Below are 17,926 nucleotides of genomic sequence, written 5' to 3'. Positions count from 1 at the left end.
TAACGGTAATGATCCAATAAGCAGTGATTGTCAGAAGACAAATAAAGTTTTCTGAATGCTCTCCGTCTCAGATAAGTAATTCCTCTGAAGCAAAAACCTAAGAACAAAAAATTTGAACCAGCAAAATAGTTTTTTTAGTTATAGCTTGTAAACACAGTAAATAAAATAAAGGAAGTACAAGTCAGCGTAATGTAAAAAGCAGCTATGACCCCAGTTACACTACGTCTGTGCATGCGGTTGCATTTGTTACACTTTCTCCAGCTCGCTAATTAAAAAGGACACATATTGCATGTGAATTTTGTTGAAATACTGCAGCAATGCCTTTGCTTTGTTGGCTAAAATAACTCGGAAAAACAATCACTGTTCAATACTTCACTTCCAGAGTCCATCATGGCTGTTCAACTTGATTAGGTGACAGTTACTATATGCAGAAATGAAGCTGCATAAAAAAAAACTTTTAAAATTAGTGTAAAAGTTATAGATAGTAACTTTTCAATTTTACAAGTTCACTGGGAAACACGTACCGAATGCAACATTTCATAGACTTACTGATGTGTTTCCAAGTGTGCTTCATTTCTGAGCAAAACTCAAAATGCCTGTTTAAATGCGTTGAAGTGAGTGAGGTCCGTGATTTTTTTATTTTCATCTTCAATGTGGGCGAATGATGCAGAATTCACATTTTCCTGTTTTTGTGCTTCTGGTTTTTGTCTTTGCTGTTTCTGAAAACGTCCCAAGTATTTCCAGAAACCCAAAAGCTTTTTGTGTTTTGGCCAATGAGCTGCCAGGCACTGCCCGTCACCTAGCAACCAAACCTGAGTCCCGGAAGCTTCGGTCAGCTTCCGGAACCGCCGTCTGCCGGAAAGGATACGTGTTTGTTGTTGCCTTACCATTCAGAAACCATCTGCGCATAGTGGCCAGCAGCAGCTGCGTGTCTGGATCGAAACTCATTCTGGAAGAGAGTAGACCATTTTGGTGTTCTTCTTCTTCAGACAATGTCTTCATCTTAAAATGAAGATACCTTGTAGGTACACTTGTTTTATCTCCATAAAGGGACTATACCTTCTTGTCCACACACACAAAGACCGACAGGGGGCGCTGTGGGAACCAGGAAAACACAAGAGGCGCTTTGACCAGTGTTTTCCTGCACCCTGGGGACATCCAAAAGTCTAGTGCATGTGTGTGGTAGACTGTGTGTGTCTTGTTTTTATTTTGAGTGTTTAATGTATTAAAAGGGGCCAGGGTAATGAATTATAATCTTTAATGCAAAAACCGATCGATACCACCCAGAGAATAAATCAGCTTTTACTGAGCGCGTCAAAGCCCCTTAATACACTAGAGGAGAGAAAGGGAGTGCATGGTGGGTGAGGTAAGAGGGGGAGTTAGGAGCTGGGAAAAACTATTAATGGAGGAGGGATCCTGAATGAACCAGAGAGAAGGAGAGAGAGAGAGATGAAGGCCACCAGGGTGAAACAAAGACGAAGGGGAGTACGAAGTAAATAGAAGGAGAAGAAGAAATGGATGGATGGAAGTTATAGAGGAGCAGCCTCACCTCTGGGTTAACCTCATTGAGTAAAAGCCCGGCGAAAGCACATAGACTCTGATAGGTTTGCGAGGAGGAGAGGTCGCAGGGTCACTCACTGAGAGCTACTTGTTATTTCTTCCATCCAGTTGCATTGTGTTCCCTCTCAATGACTTTCTCCCTGATTTCTGTCGCTAGAAGCAAAATATTAATTTAGTTATGCCTGCACCCCTGACTTTAACACCGCGTTGCTGGAGGAACTCAGGCTCTCCATGCCCAAGAGCTTCAACTGGGTAGATATTTAAAGAAATTCAAGAATTATCAGCTTGTATTGACTAACAGTTATGTTTTAGTTTTCTGTGCTTTCTCCAAGCCCAAATCCCATTTCACCCCTTGCCCCGAGCAATTGGTTTGAATTGCTTTTTTTTCTCCAGTGTTACCCCCTGGCTCCTAATTTAAAGTCACAAGAAGCAGTGGAGAAAATTGATGATGAACAACACACATAAATCACGGTTTGTTGAGTGGCTCGGGTTTGGTGAGGGTTCGGTTCAGCAGAAACAAGAAACACGTCCGAGCTCCTGCTTTTCCTTTTGTTTATTTTTTGCAGAAAATAACCAGCACAAGAACAGAGAGGGATCAACAAACCGCTGCTACAAGTAAAGGAAGGTAGGATTTGAAATCTATATTTTTTTCTCATGAAAAACCCTGTTTACATCAAAATGTTAAATTCATATGTTTAATATTAACAGAAGAGAAAACGGTCAAGCAATTATTTTAGTTAATTTGAGTGATTATGGCCTAATGAAAACCCTGAATTCAGGATTTATATTACAGACAATTTATGTTACAGAGGACAAATAAGCGGTCACTCTCTACCTTATATCCCTATATTCAGTCATATTGGTAGGAAGTTGAGTGGAAGGAAAAAGTGTAGTCGAAAAAGCTGCACAGTAGCTAGAATAGAGGCATTTATCGTCCCACAAAGCAACTAGGATAGTCACTGCCTTGAGAGAACTTTGGTGAATATTTTCAAATGAAAAGTCAGTGGACCTAAAGTCACCTTTGAAAGCAGATGAAAGTAAAGTTTGCATTTCACTTGGAAATGAAAACATCAAGAGTCTAGAGACATGGTCTTATACAAATATTTAGTTTAGTGAGAAAAAAAAAATCTAGGGTTTCATTTGCTTTAAGCCGTCAAGGGACAAGTGCTGCAAATTAGCTGTTGCACCATGATGCAAACATGGGACGGCTGTTTTGTTCAGTTTGTCTATGTCGATGTGCGTCTGTCCCTATTAAATACACTTAAAATAAAAAACATGCAAATACATCACTTGGTGCAACCAGTCATACTGTTTAACTTCAATAAGTAAAATTATTTTTTCTGTATTGAGCTGCAGCTCTCTGTTTGATTCACTTTTTAATTTTGAGACTATCTGGGTATTTTCCTCCATTGCTCTCATAATGTTTTAATTTCCTCATGACGTGGAAGAGTTAAAGTTTAGTTTCTGGGATTCATCTCTCTTTCTCTTGCAGAATTGTTGCAAAAACAAATGCATGAAGTTTCACATGGTAATCAATATATTTGCTCAAAACCTATAAAAGGTTTTTCTGGATGTTGGTCCCATCTGTTATCTTAAATATGTATTTTTTTTTCCTTTGGTAAAATGGACGACAGGAACTCTTGTAGAAACATACAATTCCCTCATATTGAAGAACCAATTCTTCATAAACTGGGGTCACCCTAAAAATGTGATTTACCTTAAAAACATCCAAATGAAAGTCAGGGTTAAAGAGGAACTTTGGATTCGGTTGCAGAGATTGATCTCAGATGTTCACAAACAAAAGCCTAATGCAAGTCTGAGCATTTAGGATGTCTGCCCCATTCAGTCAGCACACTAAGTGGTTTAAGCGAGGCTTTTGGTCGCTGGAGACTCTTTAGTGAGACACAGTGATTAAAATTTGATAGCTCAAGCCAGGACTGGGGGTACATCAGCAGGGGAAGGCAAAAAACGGAAAAAAGAAACACGGAGTGTACGGAGGTTGGGCGAGACAATTTAAAAAATAAATAAATAATAGTATGTTTGGATTGAAAAGGGAAATCCAGAGAGTATCGTTACACGTAAAGGAAGGCTACAAACGTTGAAAAAGATGGTTGAAATGCGATTTTTACCGATCCTGTTACTCCCCTCAGGTGCTCAATAATTAATCAGCTGAGCAGACTCCTGAGATGCAGCAATGATGCCAGCCAAGGCAGCCATCCATCATTCATCGCTTAAGGAATCAGAGCTGGAGAAAACATTCAATCACTCATTTTGTGGCAGAGTTCCTTCCCAAGGAACACCGCCACTCTGCGTCTTTTTGTTTGACTGACTGTTGCTTCTGCTTTTTTTTCTTTTTTTATCCTTGCCATTCTCAAGCTTTCTACACTTTTTGTGCTGGATGAACAGAGATCAAGTGACAAATGAGTCAGTCATGAAGCACCAAACCTTGTATTGTCTTCAGTCTTATTGGTTTTTGGACACGGCGTTGGTTCGTGTTGTTAGAGCTGAAGGACAGATGTTTTTGAAGAAATGTTGCATTTGAATCAACAGAGCAACATTCCACTTAAACTGAGCTGCTAACTGTTTTTCTCCTTGCTATGCTGAAAGGTTGGGCTGGAAAGCCAAGGGTTGTTTTCACTCCTTCTTGTCATAACCTTTAGTGAACCTTTCAAATCCTACAGACAAACCTGTTGTTTGGTCAGAATTTCATTCACATCTTTTCATGTGGAAAATGGAGCCCTGTACTCTGCTCGGTTTTGGTCCGACGCCTTCTTCTCTCGTCATACCTATCAGTTTCTGTGGCAGCCATGTTTTCAGATGAAGCATTCATGAGAAACTCAATGATCAGGATTTTGTTTTAAAGCCAAACTCTGCTTCAAATATCACAACTTTAACTCATAAATAGCTTCCGCAGCCAACTAGATCATATTCTCAGAATAACTGGGAGAGATTACAAAAGCATGCTGCACCTTTTAGATTTCCACTGAAACATTTTTAAAAAAATCTTGTGATTTTCTTTTACAAAGCACTTTCACATGAAATCTAAATAAAATAATCTACTGCAAAAAGCGAGAAACTTTTGCGAGATGCTGTGTTTGAATTTAGTAAAATAACCAGCAAACACATTTGTACGAGGCTTTGCCGCTTTGTCGAGTTTATAGCTTCACACTTCAGCTTTTCCTCTGTGGAGGCTGTCTGTCTGTGTGCCTGAGGGCGTGTGATTGTTGCATCGCACTCATAATAAGCCTCTGAGTGACTGGCAGAACCAATATCTTGCTTTCGCTTTGCCCTGCGTTCAGTGAGGCGGCTCGGTGTGCAGCTCCCGTCATGCATCTCAATTCCACAAACACAATATTCAGAGCCGAGAAAGGGACTCTGTTTTTTGATTAATGTCACCATGACAACTACATAATTCATGAATTGTATTAGTGATCCATTTGTCATTTGCAAATCGTAATTCAGAATGTGCTTGGGGAGGGCAGGCCTCCGAGAACCTGCTATTGTCTCCTGCAGTCATCAGGAACAGAACTCGGGGAAACGCTGACGTGTCCTTGTCCTTGTCTGGGAGGCAGAAGCTGCTTGTTTCGTAGGAGAGCACTTCTACCTTCATTATGACCTCTCAGGTCTGCTCGTTTAGGAAGCTTGCATCCTAATTCCTCCCGCTTCATCTGACCGCCTGGTAGTCTGTCGACGGAGGCCTGGCCGACTCTACACTGACACCATTTGGTGCAGCAGTGGAAGGAAATAAAGAGGACGCTCATGAAAGCAGCGGGGCAAATCGTTCCTAAATAGATCAATGGCTGGATTTTCAGCAGAGCCCTAAAATGAAATGGGATTGCCCTCCTTTCTAAGCCAGCTGGTGGGTTTTTCCCTGTTTGGCCAGCTGTACCCCGACCAGATCTGGGAGTTACAAAGAGATTTAGCGTTGTTTTTCTTCCTGACCCACAGAGTCAGACAGGATTGCAGAAAACAAAATATTTTCCCTCTTGGATCTCAGACTTTATCTGCAATATTTGACATTTTACTCACTCCCTGTGTGGTTTGCACTGCTGCCTAAAACTACGTCTAATGTGGGAAAAACACGGCCATCTTTTTAAAGCCACACTCCTTTGAATTCAGATAAGCCAAGTTTAAGAAGTGGCGATCAGAAGAAACAGCAGGAACGTTTCCAGCTAAGCCTGTACAGGTTTATGGATGAAGCACTTCAAGCTCAATTGAAATTTGAGGGCTTTCAGTTCTCCCAGGCTGAGATTCTTATGTGTTATATATGACGCACCAAACAGAACCTGCTCCGATACGCCTGGTTCCTCTGTGGGTGTCTGTAATTAAGACTCCATGCGCTCTGCAGAGCGGCGGTTTGACCACTGAGGGATTTGCAGAGTCGATATGGAGCCTTACAGCGTTCCTGAAGGTTGAGCAGAAATAAACACAATGCTGACACTGTTTACAATTAAAAGGGACTCACTTCAGTTCTCCTGTGAATAAATAATCGTTTTTCTCTTAAGCTAATGTAAGGTCAAGTTTAGAGGTGGATCAAATTGGGGAATATATATGTGTTATTATTTTAATAATAATATCAACTGATTGCAGTTGATTTCTGGATTTTCTGATTCGTTTTAAATATGAGGAAAAGGAGAAATATCAAGTATGGAATAAATGTTTGCATTTCCAGGTTTATTTTTTTCTTTGTATGCTTCCATCTGCCCTTCTTCTTTTGTCTTCCCTCCTTCCCTCTTTAGGTCCCTTTCATCATTCTGTTCTACATTCCCTCCTTCCTCCTCTCCTTCCTTGCCTCTTTCTGTCTTCCTTGCCTCCTCCAACACTTTCTTGTGACCTTACTACTTCCTTTAAATCTTTCTGAACTTTCATCTTTGTAATTAAACTCTATTTCTCCCTTTTGTTCTTTCCTCCTTTGGATCCTGATTCATTTCATTCTTTCTCTTCCTTTCTTCCTTGTCCTTCCATTCCTGTAACCTCACATATTTCTCTGTTTTTTTCCCTCCTTATATCCTACCCCCATTTTCTCCTTCCTTCCTTCTTTCCTTCCTCTGTCTCCTCCCTTACTCCTTCCTTAGTTTAATGGCTTCAAGGCCAACTTTTCCTTCTCTTTATGCAGTTTTAATATTGGACAATCAGCGATATCATTTCAGCGCTGACTGCGGCAGAAACCCCCGGCATTGTTAACGGCGCTCCTTCTAACAAGACTTTATTTGGTATTCTGCTCATGCAGCAACACATCCACAGATAGAAACTGCTTTCTATGACAGACTCAATGAGACACATAGATGGAGTCACTATTAAATTGTGTTTTACTAAAGAATCCACCCTGGTTGATGGACAGAGCAGATATCTTGGAAATTGGAGTAACTCAATAAAATCTGTCATCTAACAGTTAGTTCAACTATATCTGTGGCAAATGGGATTCTGGGAGTTTGTTTCCATGAGGCGTCGGCCGCCCACATGAGGATGATGTGTCAGACTGAGATCGTTTTCTGGGTAAAAATGACCATGCTTGATAACTACTATCATTAAATCTACTCAGTATTTATATATTATTATGGTGGTGATGGTCACTCTGCTGGCGAACTCCTAATGCTGCTCCAGTTCAGGTTTGTGCTAATAATTCAGGAAGATTTCAAAACGTCTCCCCCTCAAATAAAACGATCAACTTCTGGTTGATGTTTCTGATCTTTCTTCATCTACTAAAAACTGCTTAATGCTTTCAGCTGTGACAAGTTTAACTCCCTGAACAGTCTTTGGTTTTTAACCACAGTCTCTCATGACTTTTTTTACACTGGCTTGTCATTAAATTCACTTTCTTTAGAACCATCCCATTTCATTCATCTTTAACTTTCTGCTGACTGAAGATTGCTGACATCAGCGGACCAGAGTCTCCTGGTTTTTAAGGCCCGGCCCAAACCTGCCCTTTCACATGGAGACCTCGCCAACACTTGACATTTTCAAAACTTGTTTGAAAACTCAGTTTTATTTGTTGGCATTTAAACCAGACTACACCACGACATTTGACTTTTGTGTATTTGTTTGCTAAGTGCTTTTTTCTTTTTACTGTGTTACACAGTCTGTTTTATTTTCAGCCCATTTGTTTTTAGTTTTTCTCTTTCGCTTTGGTTTATTTCTTGAATGATATTCAACATTTGCAAAGCAGTAAATGAAATTCTCAAAACTTTTAGTTTTTTGTAATCTTTTTCAGCAGATAAAACTTACATTTTCTGTTTGCAGGGAGAGTTTTGGTGGATGTAAGCGTGGATGTAAAGGAAAGAGCTGTTAAATTTTCATGCAGATGCAGATGTCAAAGATCTGCATGGAGGCTGGATCCTCTGGCTTTTATTTTAGAGACTAAAGAGTTGAGCCGTGGGACACTTGTGACCTTTAAATAACAGATTTACAGACATAATTTTGTTCCAAGGCAGCAACACTTAAAGATTGTATTTATTTTGTATTTAAAAACTCTATAAAGATCATATTTGAGAAAATCTTGTGTACACTGACAGTTTAGACCCGATATAAAATATATAATCAGTTTACAGCAGATTCATCTGTAGGTTTCTCCTGTGCTGATTTGTCGTCAATGGAGTGATGATTGTCTGAAAGTAAGGAAAGATCACAAAGCATATTTAATTTAATAAATGTTTTCATTCACACCAACATTTGATGCACACCTTCCTCACCTTTAGCTCCTTCCTCATCAATACTCTCCTGGCTGGTCAGGGAAGCAGCATCCTGAGGCGTCTCTTTCTCTCTCCCTGCCCCCTCCCACAGGACGTTGGTGCTGTTCTGACTGGAGCGAAGCCGCTGGCGGGGCGGGGTCTTGTTGTCGCCAGGACTAAACGACTGGGAGACCCCGGAGCCTCCTCGGGACAAACCGATCCCCCAGCCATGGCGGGAGCCCAGCTTTTTCCGGGGTCCGGAGCGAGCAACGGTTGGAGTCCCGGGAACCGAGATGTCCGGATCCGGATTGGATGAGGTTTTCCTCAATGGCGATGGAGAAACTGGAGCACTGCGGAGGTCTGGAACGGTATGAAGCATAAAAGTTTTAATCTAGTTAAACGCAGGGTCTGTAATTAATCAAAGAGCGTGTATCTACAAAATAGGCAACATTTTCAATTAAAAAAAATTATTCTTGCTGCTAAATTACTGATCGCTTTGGATGGGAGTACCTTCTCAACAAATAAGTATTTTCATTGGGGATCAATGAAAATACTCTATTCTGTTACTAATAAAGATAATAAATATCATCATATAGAGCCTGGTGGGTGGAAAAGAGCCACAACTTTTCCAACTGAAACTCCAAAATCAGGGAGGTTTTTCTGTTTGTTTGCTGAACCAAAGATGGCTTCAGGTTTATCAACTTGAACCTGCTCTAAGACCAGCTCTAGTTTAGTAAAACCCAAAATAATGAAGCCTTAACGTCAATGTCAACATTTTCTATTGTCTAAAGTTGCAATGGCTAATGATCAGTTCAGATCGATACACTAAACGCCTCTCTATACTTTTATTCTTTTAAATTAAGAAGTTTTAGTATCTGTAGCGGTTTCACTAAAGAGGAAATGCCAACTGTCAAAGAAAGAAACCGACTTTTCTTCCACATCTGACTTCCTGACATTAAGCAGGTGATAAACTCGGTTTGATTGGGAACCAAAATTGAGCATCTTCAACATTTTCAGGCGGTGCGGTTTTCTTTCACATTGCGCTAAGTCAAATTATCCAAACCCTTTGAAATATTGTTCTCCACCTCACCTGTGACAGCAATGCACCAAGACCTGAAAGGTAATGACACAAAAACCTCTGAAGATACAAAGTGCAACTTCCTTCTTAACATAAAAATAAATTGAGTGGCATCAAATTTTAGTGATTGCAGGATTTCTCTTTTATTTTGGTTACTTGCATGTTAGTTTTGGTTATATTTACCCAGAATGCCTTACGCTTTTGTTCACTTCCTGCTCTGGGAGCGTTCTCTGGCCCAGTTGGTATTCACATATGCATTCAAACCACACCAGAGTTCACTTTAATCAAACCAAGACGTAAGGTTTTAGACGGACCTGAGTTTGCTTCTTTGGAGCTTCAGAGTTTTGTAGACAAACAAACTAGAGTTTGACTAAAGCAGACTAAACAGTACATCGATGCGTCGAACATCAGTGATATGGGATAAATATAAAAAACAAACACAAGTTCAACATGGGACCTGATGTTTCTACTCTGTGTGAAATCAGGTTGAAATCTGAACTCAATCATTAAATTTGCAGTGGACACTGCAGTGAGATTCTGATCTTCGCTGCTTTCAGCTCTAATCTTAATCACTGGGATAAAAACATGTGATTACAGGAGCTCTTCAGTTAGACCTGTTGAGTGAATTGGATTGCTGCAGTTTTCTTCTCAACGTTACCAGCTCTAGCACTGCTGAAATAGCAACATTTAAGACAATAAACTCAAAAAGTGAACCAGAAGCAGCTTTTTTTTTTTTCCTTACATGCTGAGTGAGAGATATTTTCAGTGCATTCAGGTCTCACATGGTACAGGCTTTACTTTCCTTTCATCTTCTACAGCACAGGTTTTAAAATAGTAGCTTTAATACTCATGACACCCTGCTGAAAACACATGGCCCTGTTTAAAGACGGTGCAGACAATTGTTTTAAAAAGGAGAATACATTAAAAGAAAACATCATGCAAATTAGATGAGTAATGAGCAGAAGAAAAGATACTGGGATGGTAAAATACTGGGATGGTAAAATCTGACCTTGAACTTTGAGGAATGTTAAGCAGGTACTTTAGGTTGCCACGTTGAATTTTCTCTTGAAGTGAAACAAAACAAGAATTTTTGCTGGAAATATCCACTAATTAATTATTTTTTTGCTGCATCTTTGACTTAAAGATGATTAAAAGCCCAGAAGCTCCCGGTGAGAGCAGCTAGACAATTAAACACTTTGACAACACAATTATTTGGTTGAAAACCGAACATAAGCGTTAAAAATCCAGGTGAAATTTGACGCAACTGCTTTGAAGGCACCTGCAGTGAGATTTCCATGTCAGTGAAGGCATCAAAAGGGAATAAAGCCTCACATATCAACTCCTTTCAACGCGCGGTTAGCAGGAAAAGAGCCCAGCTTCAGTGAGTCGAGGCTCTTTACAAGGAGAGATCTGAGGAGATGAGAGCGTTATCAGTGCAGACCACACTCAGTAGTCATGAGATGATTTGTATGCGCGGCTGCTCCCTCCCTTCATGCCGTATCTCTGTGAAAACCAGTCAGCTGATGTTTTTGTGTTAGTTAGTCTGAAGAAGGCCGGGTGTGTGCTGATCAGTGTGTGTGTGTGTGTGTGAAATCTCACCAGGCTTCGGTGTGTGTGGGTCTGGTGCAAACTCGTTGCTGTCGGCCAGGTTTTCTATGCTGCCTGCGGCGGTGAAGAGGGCGCGTCCCTCCCTTCCTCCTCCTCCTCCCCGAGGCTTGATTAGTTTCTTCATCCTGTCTGCGATCCAGTTAGACTTTCTGTGAGGACACAGGAGACGGGGACCTTTCACAAAGAGGGTCAAGCATCTCCGTGCCCGGCGACTCACATTATGTACGAGAGCTGGTTTCCCTCAAACTGGTCGGATGCCAAGTGTTGGTAAGAGAAGAGCCTCAGTGGACGTTCAGCATCGTTAGTGTTGCGTTTTCCGCCTGATTACGCAACAAGCAGGTTGAATTTCACCAAAACTAACCATGAAAGCAAAAGTAATGCTTTCAGGTTTCTGCTTTTTTAAAACGTATGACAGCTTGAGCTACTCGAGTTTTCTTTTCTTAGAAATTAAAATCTGAAAAGTGTGAAATTACTTTGTAAAGTTTAATAAATACCTTTTGCTGCAATAAAAGTTTGCAGGCCTCAGGCTTCATTTAATAAAATGTATGTTAATCTGACATACATCTAGTTTTAGCAGAACAAGAATACAGAAAAAAACAACTATTTGTTTAAATTATGGACTACTTATTGTTATTAAACATGGGAGCCAATATGTGGTTTTTAATTAAGCTAAGATGCTCTTTTGTATCTCTGGCTGTATGTTTGGAGTCTTTGTTCAACTAGGAGGTGAATTTCTTCACCATCGACAAATCTTCTGCAGCCTCTAAGCCTTTATAATGTCCTCATATCATGATGCAGCCACCACCGTGCTTCAACATCGGGATGACGTTTTTAGGTTGATTTAGTCTTTCGCATGTAAGAGAAACGTTTATTTCAGTTTTCCTCCCTCATGTTTTCTGTTTCAGACTTACAAGAAAAAATATCCAAAATAATTAAGATAATTATGAAAAACGTTTCCCCCCCAAAGTATCTGAGTATACTTGCTGTTTATTTCTTCAAAGCTCTTAAACCTCTCAAAGAGGATTTGGCTCCTGCTCTTTTGCCAGTTTTTCTTCCTGTCATGTTTGCCATCAAGCTCACACTGGAAACCCGAGTTAGACAGAGCAGAAAGCAGCAGGGTGGCGAGCTCTTGTCTTTTAACTCCGAGAAATAATGTTCAAGTGCTTCTTAAAAGGATTTAGACAGAATTAGTGGCTGAGATGACTAAAAGTTACAGATGGCTGACAATTATCCATGACTTCAGCAGTTATTTGGCCTGCAAATTGATGCCAATTTTGCAATTATGTGCTTCTTACGAATGAGGAAAGGACAGAAATTAATGGATTTTGTCTAATGTCACGCAGAGTTCAGTTTTAAAATATTAAAACTGATCAAACATATTAAAAATGACATTAAATCATCTTGATCATAAAATGTTTTAGCTATTTTCTTTTTTCAATTTTTAAAAAGCAGAAAGAAATTCTTGTTTGAATCTGACAGAACAGGTTGAGGATGAATCATTTATTTAAATATAATTTGAGTAAAGACAGAAAAGTCATTACAGGTAAATATAGATTTCTGTAAGGCAAATGATCCTTGATTATGTTAATGCTACATCCGTATCTGCTTCAACAAGCCTGATTTATTGCACTTCTATCTTTAAAAACCATCTAATTCAACATGTTGAGGAGTTAAGATGTGGAGAGCTAAGAAACGCTGTGATAAATACATGCATCACCACATATTTGACCGCTGCTTTGCTCCAAGGCCCTTTAAAAAGTCCTTGCTTCACTGTTTGAATGTTGCCACATTGACCTCATATTCCAGGCACACAGTGTCCTGAATCTTCAAGGCATTCATGTTTTTCTGACTCTGAACAGTTCAAAGAATCTGAACTTCTGTTGATACATAATGAAGTCTCTCCCATGTGAATTGTCTTATTTTGGCCAATTTCAAAATGCAGTTAAAATATTGATTAACTTTTATTTTTATTCATTTATTCAATATGAAACATCTTCAGCCTGAAGATATTTTGTTATCTACAGGAATATTTTACCATTTTAGTTCTAACTCCAGGTTTTAGGAAAGCTCAGAGATCTTGTAGTTATGATGATATTGTCAAACTGACCACTTTCTCTTTGTTTTTCACCAATTTGCATCACTTGCTGTCATTTCAATAATCTTAAAGTTTTAATGTTTCTCGCTGGTTTTTCTCACTATAGAAGCTGCATCCGCTGAAGTTTTTATTAAAATCTGAAACATGTTTTTTCAAAATAACATTTTTTTTCAATAAATGTGATAAAATCTAACAGTGAACAATTATTTTTGGCTCAGTGAGAAAATTTTAAACAGCTTAAAAGCAAAAACAGCTTAGCGTAACTTGTTCCCTTTCCCCATACTGTTCACTAATTAATCAATATCTACAATTCAAGTTATTACACATATAATGGTGCATTTAAGGACCATCATTTGAAATAAGCGTCACTCTTTTATCAGCTATTTTTGATTAAGTTTGGTTTAATGGTTCCTGCAGAACATTAATTTAACTTGTGATAACCAAATATTTGTATTATTATCTTGATAAAACGAGGAGAAAATAATTCATGTTAGCAACAAACGTTCTTGGCTTCTGGCGTAAAATGAATGCTTGTTGTGGAGTAAATGAAAAATTCTCATTTGGGGATCAAATTTCATCTCCTGCATCAATAAAATATTAATTGTAACTATTTAATTTACTGATATATATTTATTTAAAGCTAACACAAAACATCTGCAACATCAGGGGTGATTATTTCGTTTCTTCTTCTGATCTGTCACAGTTCAACTTTATAGGGAAATTGAAAGTTCTGGTTTAGTAAAATAATTTTTAAAAGTTATTTTAAGTTCATTTCCTACACTACTTAATCTAAGCAAAACAAATGTTCCAGTAATTACAAAAAAATATATTTAATAAATATTGAGTTGTGTTTGTGATAACTTCTGTCTCTAGGCGGTCAACAAAATGGTTTTGATCAAATAAATAATTTTGTTTACAATATATTACATTATTTCAGGAATTGACAACATTGGCAAATGCTTATTACGATAAAAAAAATTTCAGACTGCATTATAATCTATAGGGTTTAAACAAATGTTAAAGTTTCACATATTACAAATGCATAAAAGTAACAATATATTTATAAATTATTAAAATATATTTACTTAATGTGATAAAATAAATTATCATTACTGTTAAAATCTGTAAGGTTCCTGGAAGTTTAGGAGCATTTAGTGAAACATTAATTTATTCTGTTTACACTTTTTGCCCCACTGAGTTTTGATCTAAAAGAAAACCCACTAATTACCCCTTGGTGTGTCCAAGTTAAAAGGAAAATAGATGAGGGAAGTCTTTCTGAGTATTTTTTGCAGAATGGTGTAATGTGAGTGCAACTCTGGCTGTACTTGGCCTTGCTGGCTGCAGGTTGCATGCTGGGCTCCAAGACTCGGTACTGATCCATAATCTTCTCCACCAACTTCTGCTTTTCCCGACGGAGCTCGCTCAGCTTCTCCCTGAAGGCAAACGCATGAATCATTAGACGAGAAGGAGGGAATAGCTGATCGCTTTCATGCAGACATTATCAGTTTATATCACTTTTATTAAGCTGATTTTTTTATAGGCTCTTTTATTCCACTGTAACCTTAATTTTTTCAAAGAAAGCTGAGTGCATTGTGATGCTTGAGCTGGAATCTTTTCACAACTTTCACAGAAGATTAAATAAACTGCAGTTTTACATGAGTGGAGATTAAAAATCAGGCTGCTGCTTTAGGAGTGATCTAAAAATAACAGAAGCTGTATTTTTTGTCGTGAACAGCTGCTTTGTGCTTCAAACTCTGGATATTTTGTCCATCCTAACATGGTGGGAGCTTTGAAGCCAGAAAAAAAGATAAAAGTCTTGTTCTTCCACACGTACTGGGTTCAGACCGAACAGAGTTAACTGCTGCTACACAGATTGTCATTAACTTACATGAAGAAATGTTTTGATCAGTATAAAACTGACAACGCTGCAGTAGAACAACTCATGGCATAATATGTAACAGTAAGCCTGATTGTGATTTCTTACTGTAATTGGTAGAACATTTATAAATATGTCACTAGCGGCACGGCTATAATTATTGTTTTTTTGTTTATGTAATGGGTACAAAACAATTTTTTTTTAAACTTACATTTTTGTCATTGCAAAAATGTCCTTTATGTTGAATTTGCAACAAATTATAAAACGTTTTCTTATGTTTCACCAGGAAAATACCAGGAAGATTACAAATCTGTTTTGACAGCAGCAGCAGCACAGAGTTTGATGTTTTTCCCTTTGGTTGCAAAAAAAAACAAAACATGACTCTTAGGTAAGGCATGATAACAAACTGCAGCTCAAATAGATTAAAGTTAAGATAAAATAATTTAATCTAAGAAAAAAGAATAAATTAATTGAAGATAAGTTAAAGTAATATCAAGTAACATATACTAACACTAAGATAAGATCAACTAAAATAAACTCAGCACTGCTACCTTAAAGTAGCACCAGGAACAAAATCATCTAAACTAAGACAAAATATTGTTGCCTAAATGAACCTAAACGAGGGAAAACTAAAAGTAAAATGATCAAATAAGAATTGCTTATCTTTTCTAAAACAAGCTAAGATCAAATAAGAAATTGATAAAATAAACTAAACTATCATAAGCTAAAATAACATGCACTAAAGTAAACAACAAGAAATTAAGGGAAATTAAAGTATAAATTTACAATAATCTTTGGTGAACTAAAGTAAACCAAAATAAGCGAGGCTGTAAAGCAAGCTTTATGACGCTAAACAAAGACAATCTAAAGTATGAATGATAAGATCATCTAAAATATACAATACTAATAGAAACTGTGGCAAACTAAATTAAGATTAAGTAAATTAAGCTAAAGAAAGCTTTATTGATCCACCGTATTGGAAATATATTTGCAACAGCAGCAAAACGTTAAAAAGCCAGTTTGATTTAAGAACAATTTTCAGCTTTAATATGACTTATGATGATAATACATCACAAGTCATTTGTGTCCATTCAGAACTAATGAAGATAGTTTATGCACATTTCAGCAAATGAAGATGTATGTGGTGTGGCTGTTTTCTAGTTGCACATAATATTTTTGTTTCTGGTTTTGCCCAGAAACAAAAGACGACAAACACCGAGCCGATTTTCACGATATCTTGTTGGAAATCTAATCTTTTCAAGGTGAATCAGTTTTTTCTTTTCACAGTGACACGTTTGATGGTTTTTCCATCCCGCTTCATGTTCAGGGCTACAGCAGCAGCAGAGGAGAGGAGATGGGGGCTGCAGCCAATTCCAGCTGTCACCGGGCGAGAGGCGAGGTGCAACCTGGAAAGGTCGTTAGTCCTTCACAGAGACGTACCAGGCTATAAATCATGCACGCTCCCACTCATTTCCAAGGTCAATTTGAAACCACAAACATTCTAACATGGATGTTTTTGCCTACAGGAGGAAAGCCATGAAGGCACGAGGAGGAAAGACAAACTCCCCACAGACGGACCTGAACAGCTAACATTAAAAATTTAAAGCCTTCTTACTGTGAGACAAGTGCAAACACCAGAAAGGAAAATATGACTTAACTTCTAATGCCTCTGTGTGCAGCAAATCTGCCAATCCTCAGAGCACCAGAAAACCAAGTCAAACAATCCAGGTGAAGAAGAAAACTGATCAGAAAAGATGTCAGCTGAAGCTTTAATGAGCAACAGAAACATGGATTTTTTTTTCAAAGACGTAGCGCCTTGCAAAGCTTTAACATTTGTTGTATTACAACAAAAAACTTATTTTATTGGTATTTCAAGTGAAAAAGAAAGTTACAGCTTTTAATTAAAGTGGAAGAAAGATGATAAATATACATAATTAGAAATAATAAATACGTTAAATAAAAATTGAAGGCTGAAGCAGATTTTTTCTGTGGTCAATGTTTTGGACAATGTTCTTATAAACTAAACAACATTGTCTGTTTCTTCTTTTGCCTCTATGATGCTTTTTGTTCACTAATGTTCTCTAATAAACCTCTAAGACTTTCTCAGATTTATGCTTAAATTAAAATAACACACAGGTGGGCTCAGTGGGTTGTACTGGGTTTCGTTTTGGGGTATCAGAGAAATGCAGGTCACGTCTTTTTTGATCTCCCACATGAAATCTCAAGAGAATATATGCTGTGTCTGTAATGTGAAAAGGTTTGAGTCCCAAAGAAATGAATTACAGTCCTTTGTGTGTAACCATATCTTCCTCCACTGGTTGCTTCCTTTCCGCATCAAATGTTTAATATCAGTATCTGTCACCAGCATAAGCTCCAGAGGAGGCCCTTCGTCTGTTTAAACGGAGCTTTCAAGCGACACTCAGTAATAAACTGTTCCTTGTTTCTGCAGCACATAACATCTTAAACACTCATTAAACATCATGTGTGTTGCCACCTAATTAAATCCAATATCGATCTTCCTTTTAGCTGTTCCAGTCCCCAGCTGACTGGTTGAGAAAATATTTCAGAAGCTAAATACTACTCGGTAACAAGTCACTTTTTATTTCCCCAGGCTCTGATGTTTCTTTCCGATGTCCCCGGCCTGCCGTTCTCCATCAGCTGGATGATCACAGACTTCCTAATTGGCCCCGTTCACCTGACTGCAGCATCCGGCGGCTCCTCGCTCAGCTAAATCTGCTTTCACCTGCGTCTGTAGATCAGCTTTACTCCATTAAAACCATCTAAACCTGATTTTATCTTTTCAGAAACCTGCTTTTATTACTTGCTTTCAACTGATAGAAACAAATTGATTCGGGCTTGAAAACAAACCTGTAAGTGTGTTAAGAATATCTGATCCAATAGGCCTTGCACCAGTAGATGAAATATGTTTAACAAGCATTTATGAAGCAGTGAAGTTTTAATAGCATTTTTATCTTTTTTTTTTTTTACAGGACAATTCTTAGCAGGGATAATGGATTCTTTCAAGAATAAAAGCAGAAAAT

At 38.2% G+C, this 17,926-nt stretch overlaps 1 protein-coding gene and 1 long non-coding RNA gene across 4 annotated transcripts in view; one reads left to right on the top strand and one right to left on the bottom strand.

The window, feature by feature from the left end:
• Window positions 1-832: 832 nt before the first annotated feature.
• Window positions 833-8,436, top strand: LOC129362743 (uncharacterized). Of its 2 annotated transcripts, none has more exons than XR_008606260.1 (3): window positions 833-1,021; window positions 2,127-2,185; window positions 8,341-8,436. It is a non-coding gene; the product is annotated as an uncharacterized LOC129362743 (long non-coding RNA). The 2 variants fall into 2 exon arrangements; XR_008606261.1 differs by having other exon boundaries at window positions 833-1,025.
• ccdc88b (coiled-coil domain containing 88B) overlaps window positions 7,812-17,926 on the bottom strand; it is a 53,973-nt gene continuing 43,858 nt past the window's right edge. For both annotated transcript variants that reach the window (XM_055034457.1, XM_055034458.1), the window contains exons 25-28: window positions 14,335-14,442; window positions 10,906-11,063; window positions 8,250-8,588; window positions 7,812-8,165 (exon numbers count right to left, since the gene is read on the bottom strand). In XM_055034457.1, coding sequence (XP_054890432.1) covers window positions 8,098-8,165; window positions 8,250-8,588; window positions 10,906-11,063; window positions 14,335-14,442 — 673 coding nt within the window. In that variant the 3' untranslated portion in view covers window positions 7,812-8,097. The remainder of the gene's footprint in view (window positions 8,166-8,249; window positions 8,589-10,905; window positions 11,064-14,334; window positions 14,443-17,926) is intronic.

This window comes from Poeciliopsis prolifica, unplaced genomic scaffold, assembly GCF_027474105.1.
Source record: "Poeciliopsis prolifica strain line A6 unplaced genomic scaffold, Auburn_PproV2 SCAFFOLD009, whole genome shotgun sequence".
Taxonomy (NCBI): Eukaryota; Metazoa; Chordata; class Actinopteri; order Cyprinodontiformes; family Poeciliidae; genus Poeciliopsis; species Poeciliopsis prolifica.
This window is presented reverse-complemented; position numbering and strand designations above follow the sequence as displayed.